General features: G+C 37.2%; 1 protein-coding gene across 5 annotated transcripts; it reads left to right on the forward strand.

Moving 5' to 3' along the window:
* Nucleotides 1-2,317: 2,317 nt before the first annotated feature.
* LOC114354589 (zonadhesin) lies at nt 2,318-15,143 on the forward strand. 5 transcript variants are annotated; one of them, XM_028307055.1, is made up of 29 exons: nt 2,318-2,422; nt 2,696-2,881; nt 2,956-3,135; nt 3,222-3,413; nt 3,525-3,704; nt 3,897-4,088; nt 4,181-4,372; nt 4,454-4,633; nt 4,719-4,910; nt 4,991-5,170; nt 5,249-5,440; nt 5,515-5,694; nt 5,774-5,965; nt 6,054-6,221; nt 6,305-6,496; nt 6,585-6,752; nt 6,832-7,023; nt 7,112-7,279; nt 7,359-7,550; nt 7,638-7,805; nt 8,057-8,248; nt 8,525-8,719; nt 8,963-9,157; nt 9,258-9,455; nt 9,537-9,704; nt 9,981-10,172; nt 12,946-13,140; nt 14,197-14,397; nt 15,032-15,143. In XM_028307055.1, the coding sequence occupies exons 1-29, from the start codon at nt 2,344-2,346 to the stop codon at nt 15,061-15,063; spliced, it is 5,133 nt and encodes a 1,710-aa protein (XP_028162856.1). In that variant the 5' UTR covers nt 2,318-2,343; the 3' UTR covers nt 15,064-15,143. The 5 variants fall into 5 exon arrangements, with proteins under 5 accessions (XP_028162856.1, XP_028162858.1, XP_028162857.1 ...); XM_028307057.1 differs by lacking the exon at nt 14,197-14,397; XM_028307056.1 differs by lacking the exon at nt 12,946-13,140.
* Nucleotides 15,144-21,506: the final 6,363 nt, after the last annotated feature.

Consider the following 21,506-nt stretch of genomic DNA (forward strand, 5'->3'; position numbering starts at 1 on the left):
ATTAATGATATTTGTTTGATTTATTGTTTGGAAGATTTTCCTACTTGACAGACTCCGAAATAATATCAATGGATTTCGCCAGAACTGATTTGATGTGGAAAATTACGTAGGATATTTCTGTGTTTATTATACCCATCTTGTCGCTGAAAGAAGTATTCGTCATTTAGAAAAAAGCTAGCAGATTACGTTAGGTCCCAATTTGTACATGCTTACAATCCGTATTCTTAGGCTGAGTTGCACCACCTTATTTTAGCCGTAACAATAACACTAACCGCTGCTTTTTGTATGGATTTTGATAGATTTTTGACGTTTCTCAAAGTTAAAGTAAGATAATGTAACTCAGCCTTATTCTTATAAGTTTTTATAACTTTTCATCTGTCATCCGTTTTGAATAAGAGGGAAGTAGATCCATAATCATAACTTCAAACTCCTATCTACATCCTAGTTTTCTTGATGAGTGCTTAGGATCAGTGTCGTTGCGTTTGTGTCTAACCGATTTTATAATTATTTTGATAACATTGCATAAAAAATGGTATTGGTTATAAATAATTTCGATTTGAATCCAAAATAAGCCTAGGCGCAGACCACCGACTTTTAGTTGGCCGATATATTTGTGCCCGATTCTAGTTAGTATGAAGAATCGACCGATACCAAATCGGTGTAATGTGCGCACTTTCATACATGTCCATACTGATTAACAGCCCGACTCAACTATCGGCCGATAAAAAGTCGGTAGTCTGAACCTAGGCTGAACGTTTCTATCGTTTGGCACCACGAGTATTTCAAACTGCACACAGCTAGCGTTTTGAATGCATCTTATGTGTTTACAATAAGTGCGAATTCGCAACAAAAATTTATACTCTGTTCTGTTGTACCTACTATATCTGTATATGTTTATGTAGACAGGCCCGGGTAATATGGGATTACAGCGCGGACCGTTGTCAGCGGGCAGCTGGGCGCTGTCAGCAGAAACAACTTGTCCCTCACTGGCAGCAATCTACAAGATTTTAACAAACCGCGGAAACTTCTAGATTTATAGTCGAAAGGATTTTGGACATTCAGTTGATGGGTATTTGTTAATTTACTTCTATACTTTACTACTATTATAAAGCTGAAGAGTTTGTTTACTTGAACGCGCTAATCTGAGGAAAAACTGGTTTGAAACATTATTTTTGTGTTGGATAGCCCATTTATCCAGGAAGGCTTTAGGCTATGTTAATAGGGGCGGAGCAGTAAATTAAATGTTGCAAAAACGGGAAATATTATTCAAACTATTTTCACGCGTTACCAAGTCGCAGACACAGCTAGTTTTTTCTACTCTAAGATACATTAAAATAATACATTAACCAGTTGAGTTTCCTCCGTTCCCGAGGTGTGATGATATTGCTATATGTATAAAACAACGTATTCAAATTTTTTAATATCACCTAACGACTTTTATTTATTCTACATTCACGTACGATAGAACATTAATTAACTATCATTAAATAACCGTGTAGGCGTAAAAAAACTTCCTCGTAATAATATTAACAATACTGCGTTGAATCAGTTATCGTGCAACGCAATCACGGATAGGTTGAAATAAGAACAATAAAAAACGTAAGCAAGGTTGATCTCAAGTCTTAAAATTTTCTATTTTTGTTTACTTTAACATTTTTATTTATTTTCTCTAAATGCTGCCTTTTTCCATATTTGGTACTAAATGCTGCCTTTTTTTCTTTTGTTCATTTATTTGTTAATGTTTTCGATTTCTAAAACAGGGGTTCCGATTTATTTTGCTTTTTGAACAAGTGTGACATAATTAATTGCCGCGGTGTGGTTACGGGTTAGATCCAGATAAGTAGAGCAAGATGGGGTGGGTATAAATTATGGTACTAAATTTTTATAATAATGTGTTACAATTTTGTGTAATCCATTCGCCATACCACAATTTATGAGTTTAAATGGCAGGTAATGTCGTACTTCATAAATTATTTTATACTTAGTTAAACATTAACTATTCTAGAAAATTAACACTTATCTATATTATGTTTCACACTGTTTCATGTCTGTGCTTACTAGACAACAATATTAATTTGTAACAATTTACGTATCTTATCATAAATTTTATTTACGAAGGATAGGAATATTAAATATTGTTTTATTTACACACATTAACTGCACAAAGCCGTTATTAGTCCAGCAAACACGCTGTAAAAGGAAATTTCATTATTGTACTTAGGTATGATGTATTGCAAAAAACTTCATTCATTGAAGGAAAAACATTTTCTCTTTATTGAAACAGATGCTCAAAGTCGTGTTAGCACCGGCTATAAAACGGGGTAAATATCTTTACACCGCTAAATGTTCGAAGTGACAATGTTGAAGCTGGTTTTGTTGGCGGCCATAACGGCTGATGTGTTTTTAGTAGTTTCAACGACAGGTATTATGGTTGTTTTACTTTCTTTATTATTATTATTGTTGTTGTTAGGCTAAAACTTTCGTGTTCCAATTAATACTCGTACACAGCAAGGCCTTTACAGCAAGATTAGAATTACTTGTAATTAGTTATCTTTTAGGCAAGGTCACATGTACATTTATCGTAATCTAAGAATGCATGAAGTAACTTGGGTAATGTAAAGCTCTTATCTTTTCTTTATTTCAATAAACTTTAATTAAATAGCTAATTTATTTCAAATCAAATAATTTATTTCAGTTTGCAAACCTAATGAAGAATACAACGATTGCATAAATCGTGGATGCAACGCACAAAATTGTTCGCAGCTGGGTCTTCCGTTACCATGCGTCGATGTTGATCCCAAAGACTGCATCCCAGGGTACATTTGTAAATCTGGTTACACAAGAGCTGATAATGGCACTTGCATTCCCACAGATCAATGTCGTAAGTGTACGAAAAAATTATCGTCCTTCTCGTTTTAACAATAAGCTTTCAATTAATTGTAACATCTTTAACAGCATCTTGTGGAGGGGATCCTAATGCCGTATCGGGGTGTGGTACATTCTGCACAAAATGCTCCAATTACAAGAAAGGACCTATTGCGTGTCCTGCTATCTGTAGGCTAAACGGGTGTGACTGTAGAAAAGGCTATATATACGATCAGAACATCAAGAAGTGTGTTCTTCCCAAACAATGCAGTAAGTTGTTAATCTTATTATTATTAGGAGTCTTTGATAATAATAAATTGATGTTCTTTTGTCTAAATGTATTGATAACCTTACAGCACCAACGTGTAAGGACAATGAGGTATATTCTGACTGTATCAACGGGGGATGCAGTCCTCGAAACTGTTCCCAGCTAGGCAAGCCACAGCCTTGCGTAAAGTTGAGTCCTGATGCTTGCATCAAAGGTTGTGTTTGCAAGTCGGGATATTTGAAGGCTGACAACGGCACGTGCATTCCTTCTAAACAATGTCGTGAGTAGATGTTTTGTCAAACCAATGTTGAGAGTGAAATACATACAATGATTTATCCTTCTTGTATTGACTGTAAATCCTTCAATTGCCTAAACGTTATTTTTATCACAGCATCGTGCGGAGGTGACCCTAACGCCGAATCAGGATGTGGTACATTCTGTAAAAGATGTTCAAACTACAAAAATGAAACGCTTAAGTGTCCTATTGGCTGTATACTGAACGGCTGTCAATGCAAAGAGGGCTTCATCTACGATCAGAATATAAAGAAGTGTGTTCGTCCCAAGCAATGCAGTAAGTTCAATTTGGACTTTGTATTTTTAATGGGTAGAATATTTACCCCCTTACTAATAAAACTTACACGCTCGTTGAACAGTGTTTTAAAGTGACGTTTAGTATGGAAATGTCATTTTAAAACAGTGTTCAACAAGTGTGTAACTTTTTATTAGTAAGGGGGTTAGTGTTTTATAATTGATTATCTTACAGCACCAACATGTAAGGCCAATGAAGAATACTCTGACTGCGTCAATGGTGGGTGTACCCGAAGAAACTGTTCCCAACTGGGCAAGCCAGTGCGTTGCGTGAAGCTGAAACCAGGTGCTTGCATCAAAGGATGTGTCTGCAAGTCAGGCTATTTGAAAGCTAAAAACGGCACTTGCATTCCTGTGAAACAATGTCGTGAGTACAATTTTCTCAAATTCATAAAATGTGCAATGTTATCATACCTACTTGGTATCTGAATGTCTAACTTTAATTCACGTTTTTCGTAGCATGCAAACCCAATGAAGAATACTCTGATTGCATAAATCGCGGGTGTTACGCGCGCAACTGCTCGCAGCTGGGTTATCCGTTGGCATGTGCCGACGTTGTGGTCAAAGATGAAGACTGTATCGAAGGTTTCATCTGCAAACCTGGCTACACTAGAGCTGATAATGGCACTTGCATTCCTACAGATCAATGTCGTAAGTAAAATACATGACCCTTCTTCTCTTTTTAATATTATAGTAATCACTTTAATTGATTATACGTTATTTTTGCAACAGCATCGTGTGGAGGTGATCCTAATGCCGAATCAGGATGTGGTAGCTTCTGTAAAAGATGCTCTAACTACAAAAATGAATCGCTGATTTGTCCCATTGGTTGTATACTGAACGGCTGTCAATGCAGAGAGGGTTACATATACGATCAGAATACAAAAAAATGTGTTCTCCCAAAACAATGCAGTAAGCTTATTATCATTTAAACAATTGTTTTGCTACTATGACGTTTCATTTAACATGCCTTAAGTAACTTTATAAAATTCTGCAGCGCCAACATGTAAGATCAATGAAGTTTATTCTGAATGCACCAATACTGGATGTACTGCCCAAAATTGCTCCCAACTGGGCACACCGGTGCCCTGCGTAAGACTGGACCCAAAATACTGCAAAAAAGGCTGTGTTTGCGACGCGGGCTACTTAAGAGCTGATAATGGAACCTGCATTCCCGAGAAAGAATGTCGTAAGTACATTTGAATACAGCGTAATTTACCATTTAATACTTGCATTGCATTGCATTTAATTTTTGTAATGTTTTTGAAGCTGCTTGCGGAGGTGACCCAAATGCAGAGTCTGGATGTGGTACATTCTGTGAAACCTGCACCAACTACAAATCTGGTCCAGTTGCTTGTCCCGATATCTGTCTTTTAAACGGATGCCAATGCAGAAAGGGGTACATTTACGACCCGAATATAAAAAAGTGCGTTCTACCCGAGCAATGCAGTGAGTATTTTCTAGAAGATTCAAGTTTGTTTTATTATTTTCTTAGCAGGTATTAATTGTTACACCTGAATCTTGCAGCACCAACTTGCAAAGCTAATGAAGTCTACTCCGACTGCAATAATAGTGGATGCGATCCTAGGAACTGCTCTCAATTGGGAAATCCTGTGCCCTGTGTGGATATAAGTCCCGACTCATGCATTAAGGGTTGCGTCTGTGCTTCAGGCTTTTTAAGGGCTGACAACGGCACTTGCATTCCCGAGAAACAATGTCGTAAGTACATTTGAATACAGCGTAATTCACCATACTTGCATTGCATTTAATTGTTGTACCTAATGTTTTTAAAGCTGCTTGCGGAGGTGACCCAAATGCAGAATCTGGATGTGGTACATTCTGTGAAACCTGCACCAACTACAAATCTGGTCCAGTTGCTTGTCCCGATATCTGTGTTTTAAACGGATGCCAATGCAAAGAGGGCTACATTTACGACCCGAATATAAAAAAGTGCGTTCTACCCGAGCAATGCAGTGAGTATTGTCTTTATAGATTCAAGTTTGTTTTATTATTTTCTTAGTAGGTATTAATTGTTACACCTGAATCTTGCAGCACCAACTTGCAAAGCTAATGAAGTCTACTCCGACTGCATTAATAGTGGATGCGATCCTAGAAACTGCTCTCAATTGGGCAACCCTGTGGCTTGCGTGGATATAAGTCCCGACGCCTGCATTAAGGGTTGCGTCTGTGCTTCAGGCTATTTGAGGGCTGACAACGGCACTTGCATTCCCGAGAAACAATGTCGTAAGTGCAGTTAGAATGAATAAATCTAATCACCATTTACATACGAGTCAAAATACCTGATCTAATTATGCCATTCTCATTGTGACAGCATCATGTGGAGGCGATCCTAACGCCGAATCAGGGTGTGGCGTATTCTGTGACAGATGCTCAGGACCAATACCATGTCCGAGAATCTGTTATCCAAATAGCTGCCAATGTAAATCCGGCTACATCTATGACCAGAACATCAAGAAGTGTGTTCTACCCAATCAATGCAGTACGTACTATTCGAAAGTTTTGGTTATTATTTTTGCATAATTATCCATTATACTAAGCTTGATGTTTAATTGAATCTTACAGCACCAACTTGTAAAGACAATGAAGAATACTCCGACTGCATCAATGGTGGATGCGGTCCAAGGAACTGCTCTCAATTGGGCAACCCTGTAGCTTGCGTGGATATAAGTCCCGACGCCTGCATTAAGGGTTGCGTCTGTGCTTCAGGATTTTTAAGGGCTGACAACGGCACTTGCATTCCCGAAAAACAATGTCGTAAGTGTAGTTAGAATAAATAAATCTAATCACCATTTACATACGAGTCAAAATACCTGATCTAATTATGCCATTCCCATTGTGACAGCATCATGTGGAGATGATCCTAACGCCGAATCTGGGTGCGGCGTTTTCTGTGACAGATGCTCAGGGCCAATAAAATGTCCGAGAATTTGTTATCCAAATGGCTGCCAATGCAAATCCGGCTACATATATGACCAGAACATCAAAAAGTGTGTTCTACCCAATCAATGCAGTACGTACTATTCCAAATTTTTAGTTATTCTTTTTGCATATCCATTATAATAAGCTTGATGTATAATTGAAACTTACAGCACCAACTTGTAAAGACAATGAAGAATACTCCGACTGCATCAATGGTGGATGTGACGCAAGAAACTGTTCTCAACTGGGCAATCCAATACCTTGCGTAAAGTTGAATCCCGACGATTGTATTAAAGGATGTGTTTGCTCTTCGGGCTATTTGAGGGCTGACAACGGCACTTGCATTCCCGAGAAACAATGTCGTAAGTGTAGTTAGAATGAATAAATCTAATCACCATTTACATACGAGTCAAAATACCTGATCTAATTATGCCATTCTCATTGTGACAGCATCATGTGGAGACGATCCTAACGCTGAATCAGGGTGCGGCGTTTTCTGTGACAGATGCTCAGGACCAATAAAATGTCCGAGAATATGTCATCCAAATAGCTGCCAATGTAAATCCGGCTACATCTATGATCAGAACATCAAGAAGTGTGTTCTACCCAATCAATGCAGTACGTACTATTCGAAATTTTTACTTGTTCTTTTTGCATATCGATTATACTAAGATTGATGTATAATTCGATCTTACAGCACCAACTTGTAAAGATAATGAAGAATACTCCGACTGCATCAATGGTGGATGTGACGCAAGAAACTGTTCTCAACTGGGCAATCCAATACCTTGCGTAAAGTTGAATCCCGACGATTGTATTAAAGGATGTGTTTGCTCTTCGGGCTATTTGAGAGCTGACAATGGCACTTGCATTCCTGTGAAAGAATGTCGTAAGTTTACCCATCCTAACAGAATTATTTGAGAAAATCGATGATATTGAAATTTTTAATCTAATTTTCAAACCTTTCTTACACCAGCATCTTGTGGAGGCGACCCTAATGCGGAATCTGGATGCGGTGTTTTCTGTAACAGATGCTCTGGACCCATACCATGCCCCAAAATCTGTGAAGTGAACGGATGTCAATGTAAACCCAACTATATTTATGATGATAACACCAAGAAGTGCGTACTGCCTGAACAATGCAGTAAGTACCAATTAATTTTCTTAAGTCTATTTTATTGGCTTTATCTGGTGTTTGTGTTTGATTTATAAATTTGCAAGCCTGCAACCATTTATTTAGGCAGTTGTATACCTTATTTTTTGACGTCATTCTATAGTCCCAGACACAATGTGCTCAGACAATTATTTGCTAGCTTAGGTACTTTGTAATGCAAATTATGTTTGATCAGGTGTTTCGTAATTGACTTGTTTTTTAACTGAAGATTATGCTTGCAGCTCCCACGTGCAAAGACCATGAAGTGTACTCAAATTGTGTCAACGGTGGTTGTCTTAGACGGAATTGCTCGCAAGTGGGCAAACCAATTCTATGCGTTCTAGTGACAAAAGGCGGGTGTATTAAGGGATGCATTTGTGAATCTGGATACCTGCGAGATGATAAGGGGAATTGTATACCGGAGGATCAGTGCCGTTAGTAGATACCTTAAGCTCTTTGATACAAATCGTCGCTATCCTCTCTAACTGACGTATCTGTCATTTTTTTCGAAACTGAGTTATCTACACCATCTTAATCAATTTCGCAAGACGAATCGATCTGTCTAATCGCCTGAAAATTTTGCAAAATGTCAGTTACGTCAGTTAGAGAGGCAAGCGACGAAATGACACTGCACCAGTTTTCATTTGTTCGTTGTGAGGTTTACCCATTATCATATAGGCTATTTATATCAATTATTGGTTTTATCCCAGAACGCTGCCAAGAAGGCGAAGTGTACTCTAAATGTGCCAATGGAGTTTGTCCGCCCCAAAGCTGCAGCCTGTATGGAAAACCTCTTCCACTGTGTTCGCCCATAAACCCTGCATCTTGTAAGCCTGGTTGCATATGTGCAAATGGCTATCTTAGGAATAAGGATGGTGTTTGCATCCCGAAGGAAAAATGTCCAGGTCTTTATGATTATCTTTAACTTTTTTATGACTTACAGAATAATATGTAAATCTATAAAGGCGTGTTGTGAACTCAAAATGTGAATGTAAATAATTCCTGTCTTGCAGAAATATCATGCAATAGAAATCCCAACAAACTAAAAAGTTAATGCCATCTAGCCAAACTTTTAAATGCTTTTCGATTAAATTCTATTGACATTGTGTGTGTTAAAAGTGCCAAAAATAATAATGGTTTTATTCCAGAACGCTGCCAAAAAGGCGAAGTGTACTCTGAATGTGCCAACGGAATTTGTCCACCCCAGACCTGCAGCTGGTATGGAAAGCCTGTTCCACCGTGTGCGCCTATGAACCCTGATTCTTGTAAGCCCGGTTGTATATGTGCAAAAGGCAATCTTAGGAATACGGATGGTGTTTGCATTCCGGAGGAGAAATGTCCAGGTCTTTATTATTTATCTTTAACTCTTTTATGACTAGGATGTAAAGCTATAGGCTTGTTGTAAACTCAAAATGTGAATTGTAAACAACTCCTGTCTTGCAGAAGCATCCTGTAAGAACAAAGTCAATGAAGTTTATTCCGACTGCGTAAATGGTGGGTGCGATGCTAGAAACTGCTCTCAATTGGGTAACCCCGTCCCTTGCGTCAAGATAAGTCCCGAAGATTGCAAAAAGGGCTGCATCTGCGATGTAGGGTTCTTAAGGGCTGCCAATGGCACATGCATTCCACAGAAACAATGTCGTAAGTACACTTCTACAAGAATCCTACATTGAATTTTGAACTCTATTGAATCCTTTTTAAACAACACAACTTTCGCTGCAGCTTCTTGTGGAGGAGATCCTAATGCCGAAGCAGGGTGTGGCGTCTTTTGTGACCTATGCTCCGGACCAATACCATGTCCTAAAATCTGTAAAGTAAATGGATGTCAATGCAAACCTGGTTACAAATACGACCAGAACATCCAGAAGTGTGTGCTACCAAAGCAATGCAGTAAGTTTTAATTATTTCTTTTCGTTTAAATATGTATAAAAGCGTGTAAATTGTTGGCATGGTTACAAGGTGCCCTATGTTGATTGAGTTGGTAGATCGTGCATTCATTTGTCACATTAATTAGTTATGCAAACAACATCATGAGTGTTTAACTAGGTGTTTATTAAGGCGACTAATAACCGTGTCGTTGTCAGACTGGATAATATAATTTAACAAATAATTAATATTCTTTCTAAATAAATAAGCTTAAGACTGATTATTGTTACCTACTTGCAGCCCCAACCTGTAAGTGCCACGAAGTGTACTCCGATTGTATCAACGGTGGTTGTGCTAGAAGGAACTGCTCTCAGCTGGACAAGCCTGTTGCCTGCGTATCGATAATAGAAGGCGGCTGTATCAAGGGATGCGTTTGCGAAACTGGTTACCTGAGAGCTGATAATGGAACATGCATACCAGAGAGTCAATGTCGTAAGTGCTTTTGTAGATAATTCTCGTTCACCGTCTCTAAATAAAGTGTCATAGGAGCAACGAAACCATGAGACTGACCAGACTTTGACACTAAAATATTTCTTACTCTTGCTTGCCAAAGACTTAGGAACTTTACTATTCAGAACTTTACTCGGAGATCGTGAATGAGCTACTTACAATTTTGATCTCATTGGCAGCAAAATCCAGCCAGTGAAATGGTCTTCAGAAAAAAACATAACACTTCTTCTGGCGCAGTCGGGTAAAAATAGGCTAGTTGATACGAGTAGGACCATAAACGAACAATTCCAGCTGATGTTAACACCGTGGCATCTCATAAGAACTCAGAAGAAGTGCTGTTGATATACATACAACAGACGTTGTTTTTGAACAACTGTTTTAGGATCAAAGTAATCCTAATCCTAAATGTTACTCTAGTTTATGAAATTATTATTTTGACATGGCAAAGCCGCTTCATACGCCGACTGATATGACGGCTGGCAATTAAGTTGATTACTAAGCCCTGGCCACTGGAAATCCCAACAAACTAAAATGTATTGTTAAAAGTTAATCCCATCTAGTCAAAATTTTAAAAGCTTTTCAATGAAATTCTATTGACATGTGTGTTTTAGAACCAAAAAAAATAACTGCTAACATTTTTAAAAATTTAAACTAAGCTTCTTAAACTGATTTATTCATATTTCATTTACATTTATCATTTAACAAATAAAAATTATAGCAATAAATGAAACGCATAAAATAAACCGGACCTTGAATAAAACCGTTTTCAGAATTATTCAGAAATTATTGCTGCACCGTTTTCTTTAACTTTTTTGATAAACCCAAGATAAAGTCTTAAGTAATGAAAAATTTTTCTATCCATCTTCGCCGACCCAATGCCCTTCAGTGGATATAGCTCTCCGTCTTGAGTGTTGCACCTCCCACTCATTGCCCTGCCCATCTATTTACAACCGGGTCGGTGTTGTGCTATCAGGGAAGCTACACACTCACGCGTTTCGCGCCGCGACCAGTGACAAGCGACCGCGACCAGAGAGAAGCGATCGTGACAAGTGCAATGACAAGCGAGCGCGACAGCGACCGCGACAGCGACCGCGACAGAGACCGCGCGTTCAGTGTGCTTAACATGAGTTTACGTTAGGTGTACTCGCTAGCTACTGCATCAAAAAAATCTGTGAAGAGTTTAGTTCTTGAAAGTAGCCGCTAGGGGCGCTGCACAATTTGTCATACATTTAATGTCATTGTTTACGTAGTCGCTAGCGAGCACATCTAACGTAAACTCTTAACTCATGGTAAGCACACAGTTCGTGAACGAAATCGAGACAAGCGACAGATCTAAGGTGTCTAAGTCAAGTACGATCGTAGCGTAGTCTACTGTCTTAGTTTGTCACAGTCACTTCTTGTCTTTGTCACTCTCTGTTGTGACGCGAACCGTCATAAGCATAATCAGTGATAATCGGCACAGTCGGACGTTAATCAATAAAATTATAGTAATTAGTTCAGATGCAAAAATGTAGATGCAGTAGTCACTCGTGCCGATCGATAATAGTGACCCGCTTATAGTGTGTAGCAACCTTTAAACGAGTAAACTAGAGTACGGGGCACGGGCGGGTTGACGGATTACACCAACGAATTGGGTTTTCAACTAAATTCGGACAAAATATTTGGTTTAGCTTGGCTATCTAATAACGAACCATGTTGATTTAATTTCGTATAATTCTAGGCAGAAATGATCAAAGTTTTAGATGGGGTTTATTCGAGTGCATCGTTTGTGTTGGACTTAAATATCGAAGCACTTACGTAAAGAATGGTTGTCACATTGTCTACAGCGCCCTAGACAAAGTGACGTTACATTTCTAACAGTTTTAATTATCGTTTCTCTCCGCTTTAAGCCTATTATTAGGGACTTGTTGAGTTATCATTAGACAATGAATTCTGCAAAGATTATATGAACAAACACAGAGTACATTCTGGTGATCGTAAACATAAAATTAAACTGTATTAAAGTGCATCAATGTTTGTGAGACACCTTTGTTTATGTGCTCGCCCCGTGTAAACTCCAGAGTAAACAATGTGGGTATGTTTACCATCCAAAGTTGGCCCTCGAGGATAGCATCTTGCTTGCTATAAGGTGGCTCAAGCATCAACCTTACCTGCTTAAGCAATAAATTAAAGTTAAATCTATCATTTTAAGGCTGGGTTGCTTACACTTTACTTTAACTTTGACAAACGTCAAAAATCTGTCAAACTCCATACAAAAACGCCGTTTATCGTTATAGTTACGGTCAAAGTTAGGTGGTCAAAGTTCGAAACTCAGCCTTAGTTCATGAGAATTAACTATACTAACGGACTCTAATAAACTCATATTGAAATAAACAATTTCAAACTTATCATGAAAAAATGAATAGCACTTCAATCAACTGTTTTGAAGCTCGCATTTTATGAGCTAGTTCCTGCGGAGATATCCCGTTTTTTTGCAGAAACTGTTTTCGTATTAATTACCTATGTGTTTTAATTTAACGTTCACACGAACATGCCATTTGTATATCGAATTTCGTAATTGTTCACACGACAATCCACTTTTGTGGGATCTTGCATTACTGTCGCCCGTATTCACAAACATTACTATGAGGTCTCACAGTACGCTTGGACGCACAGGGTGAAACACGAACCAATCACAGAGCTCAGAATAGAGGCGTGAATCCCGCTGAACTGGATTGCCGTGGGCACGAGCGCTTATATTTAATTTTTGTTTCAGCGCGATGCAAGTCCGGCGAAGAGTATTCCACGTGTGCTAACGGGATATGTCGACTCCAATACTGCAGCCAGTATGGAGCGCCGATTCCATTCTGTCCAGCAATCAATACTAGCAAATGCAAACCCGGATGTATATGCAAGAAGAAGTTCTTGAAGAATAAAGACGGCGTTTGCATCCCACAGGAGGAGTGTCCAGGTAATTAACTATACTTAGACGTAGGGAAACGTATTTAGGCAGGTCACTCGATGGACCGACGATCTAGTGAAGGTCACGGAAAGCATTTGGATGCTGGCAGCGCAAGACTGGTAGTTGTGAAAGTCTATAGGGGAGACCTATATTCAGCAGTGGACGACATTCGGTTGAAATGGACGAAGGAACGAAAGGAACGTAACGAAATCGATGTAATTTTCATGAAATAAAATTAACTTGAAAAAAACACACTATGATCAAGCAAACTTGTTGATTTTCCGGGAAAAAATCTCTAGTTCTTTCTATTTATTAGCCTTCGTAGTCTGAATTAGCTGTTAGATTTTCCCATCCCATTCCCTGCACCTGTTTATTTACAACTCTCTACAGTATTTTTGCGCACGGGTTATGCATAGCTTATTTTTATCGCTTTAATACCTAGAAATAAGAATAACAACAAAAAATTGTTCTGAATTTGCTTTTATGTGTAAAAAATTGAAAAATTCATCAATGAATGTATGAAACATGGACTTAGAGATGATTTAATTTGTTGCCAAATATGTTTTTTTCTTTCTTTCTTTTTTTTCTAATTATTAAAATATACCAAACATCCATTTAAGATTCATTCTCACATGAGAAGTTTAAAAATAGAGTCCAAATATTTACTTAAAATGAAATGTTCTACTTTCCTGTCATGTTCCATAGAAGGTTTTTCTCATAAAAACCTAACCCTATCATGCTTTCAGTATACTGGCCTTGGTAACATCGTCTCTCAAATCCCACTATATTTTTATGGAAGCGTGCCCCTTGTTCTTGCGAATAAGCCCCCATAATTATTTATAAATGTATCCCAATGAGAATTTGAGGTGCATTTTTAGAGACATTCTACTATGAAGATGGAATATTCAAATCGCTATAACTTCTTAAAAAGCAAATATTTTCGATTTGTAATCGCACTTTTTTAAATAAATTTGTTTATTTAGTTTAAATATAATAACTAAAATCCGTGCGCAAAAATTTTTTTTTTTTTTGTTGACCGGTGTTATTATTCTTCTCCCAATCCAGAAGCGCAATGTCCACCCGGAGAAATATACTCTCAATGCTCAAACGCCCCATGCATGAAACAGTATTGCATCCAGTACGGTATAAACTTCCTCTCTTGCCTGGCATTAGAGCCTAAGAAAAAATGTAAACCAGGGTGCATCTGCAAGGATGGTTATTTGAGGACACAAGAAGGAATGTGCATTCCAGAAGATACGTGCCCAGGTAATAATGTACCTAATATGTTATTAAATAAGAGTCATTTATGCTTGAGGGTACGTAATTACCAAGCTGTAAAATGATGGTTTTCTCAACCAAATGCTGTCAACTACTGGAAAAAGGCCGCCATGTATTTCCACAAAGACCGGTCACACGCTGCCTGCATCCAAGAGCACCTCGCCTGTGATTGCTTCATATGATGCTTCTATACAACTTACTTAAATATAGCTTTACTGTGATAAAAGGGATCAATCTGAAATTCATAGTCTTATAGATTTTCTTTGTTGCTGCTTTAATATTTTTAACGTAGTCGATACACAGTATACAATATACATTTATACTATAAGTACGGATAACAGCAAGAGCAGCTGAACACTGTGGGTTCTTAACTAAGTATGAAAATTATAAATAACTTGAAAAAATCGAACTGCCTAAGTAACTAAGTATTTGTAATAATAGCGAATTGACAACAAATTGTAAAGACTAATTTACTATCGTCTGTACCTACTTCAATTAATGTGCTCATGGTGTTTCAAAAAAATCAAAAATCAAAAATATTTTTATTGAGCCATCCATTATTCTTACTAACTAATCAACAAAATCATAACTTATTAAAACTATTTTATTATTATTTCAACAGAAGCGCAGCCACCATGTCTAGACAAAAAGTAAGAAGATATAAAAACTGCACCGATTTTCAAGATATCAAGTCAAGAATGAAGGAATAACATTATATCAAATTATATTTTAAAGTGTAAGGAATTGGTTGGCAAAAATATAAAATATTGTCTCGGATCATTGTCATTTTTACCGAAAAAAAAATAATTAAAATATGAATTTTCCAGGAAAATTATATCCATTGGTTTTGAAATCAACAAGGTCCGGAATTCATTCATGTTTTTGCCAACTTTTCTTTTGTTTTAATTTGATTCCGCCTCTGATAAGCATGCAACGATAACCCAGATGGAAATCGGACAAAAGTAGGCTTTTGGATTTTAAGAAAAAATAAACTAAATTAAAAAATATTTATTTGATCCTTATTTAAAACAAAAAAATGTTCAAGATATTGGCAAAATAAAAGGTTTTATTTTATTTTACAGTTTTTTTTTAAAGCATGTCATACTGACTTATCCTCCGATTAAGCCTAGGCGCAGACCTACCGACCTTTAGTTGACCGATAGTTGGGCTCGATTTTAGTTCGTTTAAAGAATCGGCCGATACCAAATCGTTGTAATGTGCGCACTTTCATACATGCAGCCCGACCCAGCTATCGGCCAACTAAAAGTCGGTGGTAAAGGATAAATCTGCACCCTCTGCTATCATTGTTGTACTATACAATTCATTGTAGTTCTAGACCAGTGGTTCTTAACCTTTAGCCACCTAGCTCGCATCAATGCGTATGACTGTAAACCCTTGAAAAGGAGGCTGACAATAGTGACTGAGTTTCTTGCGCTGCTTCTTCTCAGCACTGGCCCATTTATTGTCCCGAGGCAGTGGTAGGGTTAATATTGGGACGTGTAAAAGTGCTTTCTAAAAGCCTATTTGCAAAAATAAATGAATTTTATAAATTTTGAGTCATGAGGGACCATTTTACCAAATTTCTGTCTTGTCAGGGACCACCTCATAATCGGTCAAAACCAGTTTGACTGCAAAAATTAGTTAAAAGTGGTTTTGACCAAGGTGTGCAAGTGCACTTCGTGGACCACTTGGAATGCCTCCAGGGACCACCAGTGGTCCGCGGACCACCGGTTAAGAACCACTGTTCTAGACCAACAAACTTGTATAAGTTAACCCTTTCATTGACTTAAACTAAGTCGAGTCTCTGAAATGATCATCGGCAAACCCATTTATAAAGGGACAATATTATTTGATCCTCTAAAAACTAATTGATCTTTTTTGTATGTGCACTTTTAAAAATAAATGATGTTTTTTATTATATTTTATCTTTATATTAATTATTGGGTCTATATTAGTTGATCTACGGACAAATTATGAATGATCTTCATTAAAGGTAACATAATATTTATGTTTCACATACTCTTTTAATATTTGGTAAACAAAAATAATATTTGATCCTCTTTTTTAGTTATTGATCTTTAATTTTGTTAATTTGATGATTTTTATATCAAGTTTGCCTTTTAATATTGATCACCTAATAAATACATTTCGATCTATGTATAACTTAACTTTAAAATATATTTGATGTAACTAAAAATATTATTGGTTAATATTTAATTTACTCGGTACTTTGTGGTTGAGTGACAATCGTCCGTCATTGGTCATTGAGCGGCCAATAAGCAAGCAGAATGGTACATTGCCATGTTTGTTTAAATTACTAGCTTTGCTTGGTTTGGGACTAAAGGCGCTATGTAAAATAATTTCTTACTTCTGACATCCCTGAACCCGACATTATAATTTTTACCTCTTTATTTTGTTCAAATCGCAAGGTTGATTTTCTCTTAGTATACCGATCTCGACCGTGATCAGTGACCATAAAGTCATCTGTCAACGGGTCGATTAGACACGATAAAAGCACTAAACGATATTTGTTTACTTTTAGTGCGACATCGGGTCGTAAGGACCTGATAAGTTTTTTTTTCCAAATATTTACTGTGTTTGACGAAACAATTGCAAAACAATATTTATTTTTCGTACTACTGAAAAGATCGAATATATCCATCCATCCCGCACCAACGCATCCAGCACCTAAGGTCAATTCGACCCGATAACGCAGTGTGAACGTGTTAAGTATGCTTTTTTAATAAAAAATATCTTTGAACATCAAGTGCCTTTAAATAGTTTCCATCCTTTGACTACAACTTAATAAAAATAAGTACCATAACATAATTATTTTGAAGATTATTTGATATAGACAAAAAATATTTTATACAAATCGAATTATTTAAAAAAGTATCACAATATTGAATATTTGGTGCTCATTTCTTTTATTTTTGAGGACCAACAAGTAACGATCAGATATAATTTTTACATCTCAAATTTTTTTTGCGTAGTTCAATAGCGGTTAAAATATCGATCGATTTCATTTATTTTATGTCTCAAAGAAAGAGGATCAATCATTAAAATAGATGACCATTTAGATTTTTTTAGTTGCCGTTTTTGCTAATTTAAAAAGATCATTTAAATACATGCCATTTATAAATACAGCTTAGGCTTTCGCAAATCCGGTTTTCAGCGGTGTGGTTGAGCCGTTATTCGGTTGCGGTTGCTTGCCGGCCCGGCAACATTCCGCCACGGAACATTTTGCACTGACGTGGGCATCTGTTAAATGACCGAGTTCGTACTGTGGTGAACTTTGGCCGGTATTTGTTTGAGAATCAACTCCATTCCACTTTTAGGGCTGCTCGATGGATGGACGCACTCACATGTTTTTTATGGGCGCAATATTTGTTTGGCAAATTACGAAAATAGTGATTATAGTACTGATAAAAATAAAACCTATACCTATATATTTCAGGTGATTCAAGTCAAGGTACAAAGAAACAAACAATAGGACATCAAGCTATTAACTTAATTAGCTGTAATATTAAGACTGAGTTGCACCATCTAACTTTGACAGCAACTATAGCGATAACCGGTGTATTTTGTATGTAGGTAGTTTGACAGATTTTTGACGTTTATCAAAGTTAAAGTACGAAGGTGCAACCCAGCCTGAATGTCGACTGTAGAGAGGTACTGACTGAGAAATAATAGCGACGTTTTACCTGAAAATAAAACGTTTATTAAACATACTTACCTTATTCGAAGCCTTTATAATGAGAGTAGTGTCTGTCTTTTCCTGTTTGAGTACTAGTTTTGACGTATAATCTGCCCACGTGACTTCCGCTCCGGTCCCCCACCGCCTAAGCACACCTCAATTAGCGACACTAGCGCCACCAACGGTAGCTCGAAACTAGGTTTCGATATTCTCGCCATTGTGTTTTATGACACCAGGTAGATTTAAAAAGTAGGCTTCGAATAAGGTAAGTATGTTTAATAAACGTTTTATTTTCAGGTAAAACGTCGCTATTAAACAGTACTGTACCGTTATTCGAAGCCTTTATAATGAGAGACGTGTCTATTATCTCCTGGTGGCGCTGTGTAATCGCCAATGTGATCAATTTAAGAATAAGACATTGATCAGTGAGAAATGTTATGAATTAGTTAGAACCTAAATAAAATTGTTGAATATTTAGGTGGATACGCTTATCTGTCTACCGAGTGGTAATGTACCTACTGTGTGCAGGTACATTAAAATATTTTACAGAATGCAACCACTGCATATGCATCTCCGTAAATTCACGTTTAATGGATTGTTTATTAACTACGTAATAATGAACTATCGGTTACTTTACGTCATGTAAAAGGCTCAAAAGCTACGTTCACCTTCACTCACATTATCAGGCCATTGGATGAAATATGTAAGCTTCGGTAAGAGTGAATAATTATTAGGTATGGATAAGAATATTCACTGGTACAGTTAAAGTCGCTTGCCGATAGCGGGCGTTTGATGGTCTCCAACATTTCCCACATTTAGGTATCAGATCAGATTTTAATATTTAAAAACCTTTACGGGACCGTAGCCTAGGTGGACGGTGTAATGAATAGGTGACAATAGCTAGCCGGCTATGTATAGGTACGATACTTTTGTATTGTCTGAGTATTCCGCGTTATCGCTGTTCGCTAGGGATAGCGAAGTTTGAGTCGGAATTGATAAAATTTATAATGATACAAACTTTTCTAGTACAAAGTTAGTAAACTTTGCGGTTTACCAACGTCGGTGCTGTGGTAGGACTGTGCGACCATTATCTTTAGGGCTAACAGTGATAACTTGTTAGCTAGATCAGCTTATTGACGGTTAGTCAACCAGCTTAATTCAGAGCAATCTTAATAATAATATGTAATTATGTATATTATTGTAATTACAATTATGATAATAATGTTATAGGGCTGAAGAAGTTGGAGTCCTTTAACCACGAATGCTATAAAATCATAATTACATCATTCTACCACCAATAGTAGCGGAGCATCAATAAGAATGTTGCGAAAGCGGGAAAAGTTATGCAGACGAAGTCGCAAGCACAGCTAGAATTAAATGATAGTTTCGTAGCCGATCTAAACCTTATCAGGTTTCATCAAGGCCCTTAGGGTGGGCATCGGATTTAATTTCGAATGATTTATTTTCATCACCCTGAATGCCGTTGGACGATCGCTCATTTGCATGATGTAATAATATTTATGTAAAAATATTTATGTAATGATGTTTGTGTAACACAAAGTTTTATATCATCGCCAATGTCACTCATGATTCATTGAAGTGTACATACCTAAGTTGCCAGTAGGTAGGTAAGTACTAATTTTTGTGACAATAGTCAGCAGAGACAAATTACTTTATTGACCTAGCGAGTCGGATAGGTATTAGAATATTTCACGAGGCTGTTGTACTTAAAACAAGCTAACTCGTAAACAGTTGTTTGTGCCACAACATTTTGCTTGTGACTACCTTCGTTACAGTATAATGATTGATGGATTTAAATCACATCAAATACGAATTTTGTAAATTGTACCATGTAGGTAGGCGAAGGACTTTCGGCCCCAAGCAAAGAGCTTAAGAGTGTTAATGCAATTATCCAAAATTAAGTCCAACCATGTTTATGTACTTCTGTGTGACCCTAAGGTCACAGTGATAATTGGAAAAATCAGAGTTAAATTACTTTCTTGGACTGAAGGTTTTTATTTATTCCCTTAATTCCTCGTAAAAGTCGTTCATATTCATACGACAATTTTTATTGTACCACAGAGGTGCACAAAAGGTCGAATTAGCAATATGACATGGTGTCATATTATGACACTAATAATAAATTATATTTATTTACTTAAATTAAGTAGACTAGACGTAGTCATTGACACTATAATAGGGCACACGGAAAGTTCAGTTAAGAGACTAAAGACTTGTGTGACTTTTGGTATGCAATCTTTTCTCCAACGAATGTAATGGCTTGTGTAAATGAGAAAATAACAAATTGTAGTAGGTAAACCTGCGCGGTTTAATATATATTTAGTAAGTACGGTTTACTAAAGTCACTGTTTTCGTTGTACAGTGAAATTCAATTGCGAAATGCGTTACCATGCAGCGTGTCCAATTTGTTTTAAGCTCAGATAAGCTTCATACTTTTGGTTATTGTGGATCATAAGTACTTGGTATTGGGTGCCATGAGCGCCTCAAGTTGGCGGTTAAAATACTCTTTGCCTCACGCAAATCATGAATTGTAGTGTTATAACATGAGAAGAGCCAATGCTTTAGGATTTGTAACGTTACGTGACTTGATCTGCATGTTTTTGGTAACCGAGACTCGGTTAGACCATTTTGTATTTATGGAGTTCACCTTTTACTGTTACTAGTTTGTAAGACTGTTATTATTTTGTTTATTTATTTTATATAGGTAAGGACCGACTTCATTGTGTTTATTATCCAGACTTGTATGCTTTTATTACAATAGGGGCATGGGTTTTATCTGACCCCGAAGCAAGGATGGGTCCTGAGTTACCCCAGAATGAAGTCGTCTAATAGGTAAGGGCGCGAATGTCGCGACTCTTTCTGTGCGAATCAATTGCCGTCAGAACATTTGCATGAGTCTGTCGGTGTACTATAGGTATGTATAGGCAGAGAAATACTTATTTTAGTATTCAGTACTTTGTGGTACCCGCCAAGTGTCTATGGATGTATAACCTTATTTAAAAGACTGTCAGGTCAATAGTTGTAACTTTACTATGCAGAGGCTGCATAAAGGCTTAAGTTTATTTAATTTCTCCAGGCGTTAACTGTTCGGTACCAAAAATTCAGAGCGCATAGCTGCGGCCCCGATTAATTAACATCCTTCAAGATTCTGAAGGTTTAGGGCGATGCCCTCGTATCATCTCGGCAGTAATGAAATAAGCCAAACTGACACGAATCGAGTCATTTTTGCGTAATCTCATGATCTCTGTCTCCACCTTTTACCCATGGCAGGTATTAAATAGCTTACTTTTGTCATGAAATAAAGCATTTTAATTAGGGTTCCATAACCCTTGAAAATTATGAGGATTTGGGGCGATGCCCTCATGTCCTCCCTGCAATA

This window comes from Ostrinia furnacalis, unplaced genomic scaffold (assembly GCF_004193835.3).
Source record: "Ostrinia furnacalis isolate ACB-3 unplaced genomic scaffold, ASM419383v2 OfSCF2077, whole genome shotgun sequence".
Taxonomy (NCBI): Eukaryota; Metazoa; Arthropoda; class Insecta; order Lepidoptera; family Crambidae; genus Ostrinia; species Ostrinia furnacalis.

Bases quoted from the DNA above. Each gene is read 5' to 3' on its own strand.
- LOC114354589 (XM_028307055.1), top strand. From the start codon at position 2,344: ATGTTCGAAGTGACAATGTTGAAGCTGGTTTTGTTGGCGGCCATAACG. The intron at 6,497-6,584 runs GTAAGTGTAGTT...CCATTGTGACAG, and splicing joins CATTCCCGAAAAACAATGTC to CATCATGTGGAGATGATCCT. The intron at 7,806-8,056 runs GTAAGTACCAAT...TTATGCTTGCAG, and splicing joins CGTACTGCCTGAACAATGCA to CTCCCACGTGCAAAGACCAT.